At 35.0% G+C, this 12,364-nt stretch overlaps 1 protein-coding gene and 1 pseudogene across 1 annotated transcript; one reads left to right on the forward strand and one right to left on the reverse strand.

Moving 5' to 3' along the window:
* Positions 1–617: 617 nt before the first annotated feature.
* On the reverse strand, positions 618–3,692 carry LOC113709551 (pentatricopeptide repeat-containing protein At4g21300-like). The gene has a single exon (XM_027232338.2). It carries the CDS (start codon positions 3,555–3,557, stop codon positions 969–971), a length of 2,589 nt encoding a protein of 862 aa, XP_027088139.1. The 5' UTR covers positions 3,558–3,692; the 3' UTR covers positions 618–968.
* Positions 3,693–8,614: 4,922 nt separating this feature from the next.
* On the forward strand, positions 8,615–11,427 carry LOC113710493 (probable caffeine synthase MTL2; annotated as a pseudogene).
* The last annotated feature ends 937 nt before the right edge of the window (positions 11,428–12,364 follow it).

The following is a 12,364-nucleotide window of genomic DNA, read 5'->3' on the forward strand; positions in this document are numbered from 1 at the left end:
CCAAAACCATGTGGAAACACCTTTTTAGCTGGTCATTAATTCTGGACCATCTGCAGTTTCATTTTCCAAAAATTCCTCTAAACAAGTAAGATCCAAAGGTATTTGTTTTTATGTGCAGGATTCCATGTGGAAAAGGATATTAGATACAATGATTTCACTAATTATCAGCATACAATTCTGCATCATACCACAAGTGTTTTTACAGTGTTTGCAAGAGATAGGGCCAAATGTAGCATTTTTACTTGGTGAACCAGATTGCTAATGTTTCAGAGTCTCACCAGATTTCATTCAAGCCCTCAAATGATAAAGTCCTTATTTTCAAATTGATCTCAATTCACATCTCCAAAAGGGGTGAAACAATACTAACAATAGCATAAAAAGGGCATAATTTAAACTCGTTACTAACATCAAAAGACTGCACAAAAAATTCTGAGTGTGTAAGTAGTAATGCCTCGTCCTAAAACAAAACCGTTAAAATGAAACTAAACAAGAAGGGCTAAACTAAAAGGATCTAGCAGTTTAAGGATTAGCATATAATCTAGTGAAACTTTAAAAGCTTCAAGAGTAGTTTACGCCAGTGTTTATTTCTCTGTCTATCATTCCAGGTCTAACCCCAGTTAAACTGAAGATTTTGTAGCTCCATATTAGTTATAAATGGAGAAATACATACAAGTTCAAGTAAATTTTGCAATGTGTGTGCAAACTATTATTAAGAACAGCAGTATGACTCATTATTGCTTGACAACCTAACTATAAACATTTATTACAGAGCTGCATTAATGCAGAAGTGTCATTGGTATACATTTGTCATTTTGTTTCAATTGAAATTCAGAACCATGTCAGGGTACTCCATTCCATCCCTCAAAGGCTGAAGTATGAACGATCCAGAAAAGAAGAAAAGTATGTAATGCCTATACTTACAAGGTGCAAGAGAATCATATCTACTCTTAATTGACAGAGCACCTTGATCAAAATTGAACAGCTTTTGTAGGTGATGAGTGGCATGAGTTTGTGAATTTGCTACGGTGCATTGGATGGTAATACTGAGGAACATATCCCTCTTTGTGCAGCTCCCGAAGAAGATGTCTCAATAGCAGATAGATCTCAGATGACTGAGGATGATCTGTGTCTGCAGCAACAAACATATGGACGCTCTGATTCACCTCAAGCCAGCTGTAACCAGGAACTTTCTGCACTCCTCTTTCCTTCATCATATTTCTTACTTTGTTAACACCTTCCCACTTTCCAGTGTCAGCATGCACATGTGATAGGAGCATATAGTATCCAGAATTTTGCGGGTCCAAGTCAAAAAGATGATTTGAAGCCAACTCAGCTAGTTCAACGTTGCCATGGATACGGCAGGCTCCGAGTAGCGTGCCCCAAATGCCCGCATCTGCAGTAAATGGCATGGTCCTAACCACTTGATGTGCTTCTTCAAGGCGACCTGCTCGGCCAAACAAATCTATTAAGCATGCATAGTGTTCCATTCGAGCTGTAATTCCCAATTCTTGGGTCATGAATTCAAAAAGTTGCTTGCCCTCCTCAACTTGGCCAGTATGGCTACAAGCAGATATTATGGCGAGGAAAGTGACATGGTCAGGCTGGAATCCATCCTCCCTCATTTCATTCAGTAAAGCCAAAGCATCCTCAAGGTGTCCATGGTTCCCATAAGCAGCAATTATGCTATTCCAAGAAACTTCATTCTTGCACTCCATCATGTCAAAAACAGTACTTGCTAATTCCAAGTGTCCACATTTAGCATACATGTCTATCAAAGCGCTCTCAGCAAAAAGATCTGAGCTAAATGCTCCTCGAATCATGAATCCATGTATTACTTTGCCATAACACAGTGCTTGTAAGTTAGCACATGCACAAAGAGCTGCAGATAAGCTAACAGAGTCATGCTTGGCTCCTTCTAAACACATCTGATAGAAAAGATCAATTGCTTCCTCTGGCTTTGCATTCTGGCAACAGCTAGTAATCATCGAGTTCCAAGAAACAGTGTCTTTTTTGGAAATTCTGAAGAAAGCTAGACGTGCTAGGTCCAACCTTCCACATTTTGCATACATATCTGAAATTGAACTTCCTACAAAACACCTGTCTTCAAACCCATTTCTGAGAATACTACCATGCAACTCCCTACCCAATTTCAGAGCAGCCAAACCAGCACAAGCTGGTAAGAGACTTGCTAGAGTTACTGCATTGGGCCTCATTTTCTTATCCAGCACCCATCTAACCATTTCCAAGGCTTTAAAATCCATTCCATTGAGCACAAACCCCGAAATCATAGCAGTGCAAATGACGATATCTACAGCAGGGCAAGAGTTGAAGATTTTAGATGCCATCTTCACAGCCCTGCACTTAAAGTAAATATCAATAAGTGCATTCTTCAAGAACACATCCATATTGACATTGTTTCTTAATATGTAACCATGAATTTCCTTGGCTTGATTCAGGGACTGAAAGTCAGAAAACAATGAAAGTATACTTGTAAATGTGGTTGAGTCTGGTCTAGCACCCACAGATAACATTTGGCAAAACAAATCTAAAGCTTCAGGCATATGCCCACTTTGGACGTAGCCCCCAATCATTGCATTCCAAGTTACAAAATCAGCCTGCGTTATCAAATCAAATAACTTTCGCGCATCAGACAAGCATTGGCATTTTGCATACATAGCAATCAAAGTGTTAGCAACCGAAGATTCCATCTCCAACCCACATCTGACAACATTACCATGCACTTGAGCACCAAAATAAACCATCTGTTCCGAACCACAAACTGAAAGAATACAAGCATAACTAATTGAATTAGGCTTAGTTTCAGTCATCCTCATTTCTCTATACAACCCAATCACATCATCCACCAAGTTCCTGTCTTGCGCATAAGCATTAAGCATTACATTCCACAAAACACTATCCTTTTCAGGCATTTTATCAAACAGACGTCGCGCTTCATCTATACAACCATTCTCCGCATACAATTTAATCAAAGCACTACCCACAAACACATCCAACTCAAAACCCAAATCTCTAATCGACCCATGTATTAATCTACCTAATCTCAATGATTGCAAACCACAACAAGCCTTGATTACATAAGGAAAAGTGTACTTATCAGGACAAGTACCAAAACCCAACATCTTATAGTAAAACATTAATGCAAAATCAAACCAACCCACCAAAGTAAATCCCCTAATCATCCAATTCCAAGGGGAGGCATAGTACAACTCAAGCTGAAAAAATAAGTTCTTGGCATCAAAAAACTTCCCACAAAGTATGTAAATTCCCAAAACCCTTGTTCCCAATAAACCCAAGCTATTAAGTCCATTGACAGTGATTTGGGCATGGATTTGCTGACCCTTTTGGATAATGGAAGGATTAGAGTGGCCAGGGCAAGAGGGATTGCAAGATTTTAATACTTGTGCAAGTTTAGAAGCTAAAGCGTCTTCTGCTTTCTCTGTGTTTGTGTGAATGCAATGGCTTGTGGTGCATAGTTTTTGGACAGTTTTTAAGGCCCTGAATTTTTTCGTGATTGAACATGGAAGTGTTCGATGCATTTAAGGTCGATTTCACATGGCTTTGGTACTCATTTTCTTGGCCGGTTCAGAGCATATTTGCAAGAAGTTTGAACTGGATCAAAGCACGAGGGAAAAATGAAGATATGCAAAGTAAAATTAAATGTCAGAAAATAAGTAAATATCCAGAAACTTAATACGTCTTCCTTTTTTCTTTATTGTTTTATAGCTGTAATGGGCTTTATCCTCACTTTTTCACTACTTTTTTTTTATTTTTTTGTTATTTTCGACTGATATAAAATTTCATAAATACAATAAAAAATAGTATCATTTTTCTTCTGTTCAAATTTCTCAAGGAAGGTGAAAAATAGAAGGTTATCATTTACATTGTTGATCAATTGAGAAGGGGGACTAAGAGCCTAGGAGACATAGTTAGTATATTTTTAAAATAAGATGATTATATTGACCTAAAGATATGGTATTAAAAGTATGGAAAAATCGTTCAAAATGTCTTTCACATTTCGCCAAATAAATTTTTTGTCATTCATTTTTAAAATGTTCACTTTACGTCCATTACAAATTTACCTTAACAAAATTTAATCCCAATCTAAGTTTTTGACCACTTTCATGATGAAATCACCACGTGATCAACATATAGTCATTTTTTTAATGTACAAAAAGATTAGATCCCACTTTTTAGTGATAAAAATGAATATGGATTGGGTTCGATTCCTTTTTTTTTTTTTGAGAAAAATGAATATAGTTTGAATTAGATCCTACTTTTTTAGGGTGAAAATAAATATGGATCATATAATTTATTTATAATGAGGTTCAAACCTGCACTCAAAAGTTATAACCATCTCATTTGCTGCAATATAAAATTCACTTTTGTAGCATGCGAGGTGTTAAATCCCACGGGAAACACTAACCAACTACTAAGGCCTAAAATTCCCTCTATTATTTAGACTATCAAGAATTTTTAACAAAAGTAAAGCAATAACATTGCTATAACAATGCACTTGAAAGTAGTGAAATTGGAGCATCTCAACTAAACACAAGCATTCTAGGGTGTGGAATCCACTAAATGTATCAAACTATCGATGAAGTCGTTAATTATCACTAACTACTCTTGTCTTGCCAAAGATATATTTTCCTCAAGTAATCAAGACTCGCTTTTGCTGATGAACTGATTATTGCCAACACTAGAGTTTCCCTATTTTAATTAGGGGTATGCATCGAATTCGAAATCGGTAATTCGGAACTTTGAATTTGGATTTTTTTGAAATTTGGGCATCAGAGAATCCGACCGAATTCGATTTCGAATTCACCAATTCCGAATTCAATTCGGAATTTGGTAAATTCCGATTTCATCGAATTCGAGAAATTTTATATATTATTATATAATATAAAATTTAATAGATAATATAAAATTTATATAATATTATAAAATATAATTTTCATATTACATATATAAAAATATATATATATTAAAAACGAATTTGAAATCGAAATCGGTATTCGATTTTTGATTTCGAATTGTGAATTCGAAATATATGAATTAGGAAAACCCGAATTCAATTGCTATTTCCGATTTACCGATTTCGAAAATTCCGAATTCAATTCGAATTCGATCGATAAATTGAAATTTTTTTATTTTGCACACCCCTAATTTTAATGGTGAAATCATAGGTGGAGGTTTCATTAAGATGACGGAATGTGAAAAAAAATCCACCCAAGTGTATCATTACTTTCGTGTTCTTTAGGTTTTGCTTATTCTATTTCCATCATTGTTAACTAATCACATATATTAATAATAACTAACATGAATTATAAATTATGATTAAGCATTCACAAATGTTCATATACAAAGTAAGTGAACTAAAAATACAAGATATAGCAATTGGTAACCACAATTAATCCATAATCAAAGTACAAATAGATTCATCTACGCTAAAACAATAAGAGTATATCTTAAATATACTGACAGTGTATATACTATCATTGTTTAATTCATGATATGTGTGCAAAAATTGAATTTCAAATTCAAATTTTGCATAATTATCATTCATCAAATGTTAATAGTGTATATACTGTCAGTATAGGAAAGATTAATCCGAATAATAATATTTAGCTTAGCTAGACATAGTAGATAAAATAGAAAAGCTTAAGGCTTTAATGAAACTGAGAGGTGTCGAGCCTGTGTAATAATAAATACCTATTCAAATAAAATACAAATTTTTGTATATAGCGGTGAGTAGGATCGAATTCACAGGGATTGGAAAAAAATTTGTCTTTTTTTAGAGCCTAAAGTTAGGGGAATTTTTAGACAATTTAGAAATAACTCACTAACCAATTAAAGAAACAATTAAAGAAATAAATAAGAATTAAATCAACAATAAATATGATTCTAATCAAAGGTATAACTTTTCAGATACGATTCACACAACTGATTATTGATGCAAGGATAATTTAATCACTCATTAATAGATTGGTTATAACCATCTACAAGTTCTGATAGCCAACTTTTCCTTAGTTTATCGATAGTCAAGGTATGACCATTAACTATTTTCCTAACTAAGAAACAACTCTAGATATGACCATAAGATTTAATTCCCCAATCGTATTAAAAATTAGAAAAATCAAATCCTAACTAACAAACATGCTATGAAGGTACATTGAAGTTAGATTATACGTTTTCCTAATATGGGACCAATTACGCTAGTCACCACTAGTATAAATCAATCAAATAATTACAAATTTAATTGATTAATATGGCAGTAGATTATTAGATTAATTCAAATATCGGGCCTTTGGCATTCAAATAACAAAATAATCATAAGAAGTTGAAACAGAAGACGTATGAATACTAATGAATAAAAGAAATAAATAAAAATATTTCAATCTCATAAATATTTGAAACCGTATCTTCAAATTGACTCTTGACTAGAAAAAGGGATTAGTTGCTTTCCATTGAAAATAACTCAGGTAATTTTCGTCAAATTGACGAAAGTTGCCTGAGATTCGGCAACAGAAAGCACAAAAGAAAAGAAAAGAAAAGACGAAGAGAAAAAACTCTTCGTTCTTCCTTGAAGGCACAAAAAAAAAAGAAAAGAAAAGACGAAGAGAAAAAACTCTTCGTTCTTCCTTGGTGCCGAGACTAATCACCCCTTTCGCTAAAAACAACGACTTTTTATAGCCAACACAAACAAGAAGACTTCCTTGTTCTCACGTCTCTTACTTTCCTAAACTACTAACACTTGCTAATTTTCTCCAAAGAAAAGCGGATTCCCTAAATTGACATTCCTAAACTACTAACACTTCCTCATTTTCTCCAAAGAAAAGCGGATTCCCTAAATTGACAAAAGATAACCTATTTGTTTCTTAATACAAAAATAAAAACCAATTATCTCAAATAAGGAAACATGCTTCTAAGAACTTCGATTCGAATTGGGATACTACCACGCGTAGTAAAATCTCGAGCCTCCGAAACTAGACAGTAGGATTTGAACGGGCCCACAAAGAACTGGCTAAAAATTTTCATTAAACCACTTTTTACTCCTTTTCTCGTCATATTCCTACAATTAGCACAAATTACCAAATATGAGTAGAATTTATTCATTAATACAATATTTGGCTAAAATCAAGGGGGAAATAATCACAAATTTAATAACAAAAATGTAACCTATCAGCAACCAAACATAAATCCAACAATAAAGAAAGAAGGAGCGAAAAAGCTACTCATTCAATTGAAAAAACAAGAGTTTTCAATTTCCATTATCTTCATTGTCTTCAAAATATTGAGCACATCAAGAGTTCTCCAAGAATTCTCCAAGAAAAATGAAAGACTAAGCTTACTAAAAAAACTAGAGAAATATGTTCAAGAAAACTAATATTTACTCCTATATTTCTAGTTGTTTCTTGTTACCAGAGAATCAAGAAAAAGTGGTCTTTGAGCTCCGAAAATGCTGCTGCAACATCCCCTCAAATGTCCCTAAAAAGTGTGAAAATGATGTAAGTGGAAGGTGCTAGGACCGGAGCCGTGATTGGTTCGCAATCTAACCGGTTGAACCGGCCGGTTCAATTCAGGTTTCAAAACACTGCCTATTAGTGCTCTACGCCAATGTTTCGAAAATCGGACCTGACCGGCCGGTTAAATCGCGAACCAGCCATGCCTCTGGTCCGGTTCAATTAAAAATCAAAAGAATCAATTGAATCGGTCAAAACTGGTCAAGACCGGGTTGAACCGGTGACAACCGGTAAAAAGTGAGAAATTCAACCGGTTTTTATTAAGTATTTATTTTTTAAAATAAATATTTTTGTTTTATTCAAAATTTTTAATACTAAAATGAATAAAAAATTATTAAACCTTTAAACCGGAGTCGAACTGGTCGAACCGTGAATCAGAAGGTTCTCCGATTCACTCTCCGGTCTGGGTTTACAAACATTGCTCTACGCTACTAACACGTTTTCATTTCAGCTTAGACGTTATGAGTCATGTTTCACATGGACAAAACATGTTGTGCCTACGTTTGACATATAATTCTTTGAATTATGCTCTCTCCGAAATATTTGTTGCATTTTAGGATTTCAACTTTTTAATAATAGTGGATTGATAGTATTGTTAGAGGATTCGTTTCCAAAATTACCTTTAAAAATTCAAATTTTAAATTTGAATTTAGTATAAAATATTGATAAAGATGAGAACAACATTGAAAAAAAAATCAAAAGTGACTTTAATTTGACAAACATCTTGGAATGTTTCAAAATAGAAGGTATTACACTGTTAATGGGATGGAAGAAGTAATACAACTTTTCTGTGTTATGCATACCATTTACTTCGTGTCTCGTTTTCATTGGCTGTGCCTTTCTCTTTCATTAATCCGTGTACTAACTGGCTACGTATGTGCGTGAAGTGGCTTTCTCTTTGACCAGTTGACAGATTTTCTGTCAATTCAAATGCACTTCACACATTTTTTACAAAAAAAAAAAAAAAAAATGCACTTCACACACGTATGTAGCCAGTTAGTACACGGATTTAAGAAAATTCTGCTATTTAAGTCCGAAACTTCGTTCTATTATCAATCATTTGCCGAGAATTTCTTCAGCAGTCTCGATTCGATTAAGTACTAGAGATCAGAAATGGAACTCCCGCAAATACTGCATACGAATGGGGGCGAAGGCGACACAAGCTACGCAAAGAATTCATCCTACCAAGTCAGTCTGTCTCTCTATCTCTCTCTTAACACATACAAACACACACACACACACAGAGTAATACTAACTCATGCTATGACACGTTAATCTCTAAAACAGTATATCTTTTTTTCCTCCTTAACATTTGTTTTTTGGAGTGGTGTATGTAGAATTTGGTTCTCACCAAGGCGAAACCTGTCCTTGAATGATGCATGCGAGAATTGTTGCCGGCCAACTTACCCAACATCAACAAGTGCATTAAAGTTGCGGATTTGGGATGCTCTTCTGGACCAAACACACTTTTAACAGTTCGGAACATTATACGAAGTATCGACAAAGTTGGCCAGGAAAAGAAGAATGAATTAGAACCTCCCACCATTCAGATTTTTCTGAATGATCTTTTCCAAAATGATTTCAATTCGGTTTTCAAGTCGCTGCCAAGCTTCTACAGCAAACTTGAGAAAGAAAACGGACGCAAAATAGGATCGTGCCTGATAGCCGCAATGCCTGGCTCTTTCTACGGCAGACTCTTCCCCGAGGAGTCCATGCATTTTTTACACTCTTCTTACAGTCTTCACTGGTTATCTCAGGTCTTTGAATTAATCCCTTTTATCCTTTTCCTTTTTCTTGTAGCAAAAATCGTTCATGATTTTCATTCAATCTCAAGGTATCCACAAGAATCCAAGAAAGAGATTTCTTAAGAAACCAACAACATTTTTATAAAAAAAATAAAAAAAAAATTCGCGGCTCATGATTTATATTCCCACATGCAACGCTAACAAAATGCTCCAACAATATAAGTTACCAGCTTTAGACGTGCAGGTTCCCAGTGGTTTGGTGACTGAATCGGGGATCAGTGTGAATAAAGGGAGCATTTACTCTTCCAAAGCAAGCTGTCCGCCCGCCCAAAAAGCATATTTGGATCAATTTATGAAAGATTTTACCACATTTCTAAGGATGCATTCGGAAGAGTTGGTTTCACATGGCCGAATACTCCTTTCTTTCATGTGTGAAGGAGATGAATTCGACGGCCCGAATATCTTTGACTTACTTGACATGGCATTAATGGACTTGGTCGTCGAGGTCTTAATCTCTCTATCTCTTTCATGATTATGAGATGCTTCACTAAGGGGTGGAATTTTTGTTGGGGGGGGGCTCTCTCCTCCCACCTCTCCCGGTGGACTCGGGGCAGGGACGGTTGCACCTGCAACCGTCCCTGACAAATTTTCTCTTCATTAACAGCGCGTAACTTCTTTTGTTCACCGTGTAACTTTTTTTCCACAGGTTGTATTTTCACAACAGATAGTGGTGGGCCCCACACTTAGCGCGGAAATCGAGTTACCACTTGTTATCTGAGCCGCACATTTTTTCATGGTCCAATCTGGACCATGAACCGTGCAGGGACGGTCATACTGATGACCGTCCCTGCCCCAAATCCTCTCCCGGTCCCATATCCCCTCCCCATGGATGTCCTCCCAGTTGGCTAATTATATTTTTTATTTTGACATTATTTGTCTACATATATAATATCAATAAGAACCTTATAAATCACTATTTACACATATAAATCAATATGTAAAAAATTTAAGTAAATTGAAGATAGCCATATCATTATTTTATCATATAAATTATGATTTTTTTGTTCTTAAATTATAAAACACATGCGCATGCGCGCGCACACACATATATAAATAATTGATATGTAATTATAATGTGTGTATGTATTTACGTGTGAAACTATATACTAATATTTATTTTTTAAACTTTATTTTAGTAGTAGGGGATGGGGTGGCAGATAGGTAGGGGGTATCCTTCCCGTCCCCTACCTCATTTAAAGCAGGAGGAGAAAAATGTCCTCCACCTCGCCCCACCCTATTAGCCACTTCCCCACCCTATTACATCTGTTTTCATTGCCATCTCTAGATGCTTGTTATCACACAACTTCAATACATTTAAGATAATTCTTTCCTTGAGTTTCGTCTAGCCTCCACCAAATTAATTTGTTGAAAGTTAGAAATATAGTGGGATTTAATTTGTCAGGTATTTTTTTCCCTTTTGGTTAAAAAAAAAAAAGTATTGGAAAGGAAGAAATCGTTCATTATTTAATTTTTTGGCAACTTTTCTATATGAAGTATGAACTAAAAACACAAGTAATAATATATTCATATTGAAATTAAGGGAAAAAAACTGTGCATGTTATGCTAGACCTGACGTTTTAACAAATTGGCTAATTTCCAAGTCTCGCGCTTCAAATAATTTGAATTGAATTGATGATTGGCATATCTGCAGGGACATCTGGAGGAAGAAAGAATGGATAGTCTCAATCTTCCAAACTATACACCTTCAGTAGAAGAAATAAGGTACATAGTTGAGGAGGAAGGTTCTTTTGAAATTTTGTACCTGGAGACTTTTAAGCTCCGTCATGATGCTGGCTTCTCCATTGATGATGATTACCAGTTACGATCCCATTCCCAAGTATACTGCGATGAACATGTTAGAGCAGCGTATGTGGCATCATTCATTAGAGCAGTTTACGAACCCATCCTCGCAAGTCATTTTGGAGAAGCTATTATACCTGACATATTCCACAGGTTTGCGAAGAATGCAGCAAAGCTTCTCGGCATGGGCAAAGGCTTCTTTAATAATCTTATCATTTCTCTTGCCAAAAAACCAGAGAAATCGGACATGTAAATGTTTGTTTTTAGATATGTAGTACCAAGCTGATATCATGTGTATGGGAAGACTTTTATTTGGCATAAGCGACCGAGGATTTGATTACATATGGACGATGGCTTTCCTTCCATTCAAGTGTGGCCGTTGGACGTGTACATTTTTCAATGCATTTCTAACTGCGTTACACCCAAAAGCTATGGACAAATTCAATGCTCGTTAACTATTGTACCCGTAAAATTTTTTAAAGCAAAAGTTCACAAATTTAATGTTTTCAAGTGAACACATTACATTGATAGTGAAACGCAGTTTAATTGATAAGATGTTTTATCTATAACCTGTTTAGAGATTATGCGTTCTAGTAATTAAAAATCACTATTAATTCTTTTTAAGAGAAAACAAAATGGTGGACATATCACACAAATTATTGTACCGTAAATTAGACTAATGTTTGCTAATTTAATTCAAAGTAGCATAGTGCAAGATTTGAGAATTATCACATTTTTTGCCACTTAATAAATTAATGAACATATCTATATGGAAAAATCTTGAGTAGACTTGATATATTACCTCTCTTGTAAATTTTGTGGTCACTCAAGTGACTTTCAAATCCGGCTTGAGTGATTTGGAAAATGATTTGTCATGAGAGTTACAAGATTTTGAGTCCAGTTTCTTAAAACACGTCCGCTTTTTAAAGATGATTTTTTTATGTCAATGTGTATTTCCCAAACTATGTCGAATTTGAAAATTGTTGTGGTTAAGCTACATCTTGTGAACCTTTTATTTTCGTCTCTACCTCTTTTTTTTCTCTAACTTTTCTCTACTTCTTCTTCTCATCTAGAATATGAGTGACTAAAGAAAAGAAATTGATGATTTTATGAGAGTTCTTTATCGAGAATAATATGTAAGAGAGATGAGTTGAATACCAATTCCATTTGACTCTTGTGGGCAGAAAAAAATACTAGTACTATTTTAGTGGGTTTGAA

The sequence above is a fragment of the Coffea arabica genome, chromosome 9e, assembly GCF_036785885.1.
Source record: "Coffea arabica cultivar ET-39 chromosome 9e, Coffea Arabica ET-39 HiFi, whole genome shotgun sequence".
Classification (NCBI taxonomy): domain Eukaryota; kingdom Viridiplantae; phylum Streptophyta; class Magnoliopsida; order Gentianales; family Rubiaceae; genus Coffea; species Coffea arabica.

Excerpts from the sequence above, each read along its gene's own strand:
- LOC113709551 (XM_027232338.2), bottom strand. The coding sequence starts at position 3,557 with ATGCATCGAACACTTCCATGTTCAATCACGAAAAAATTCAGGGCCTTA.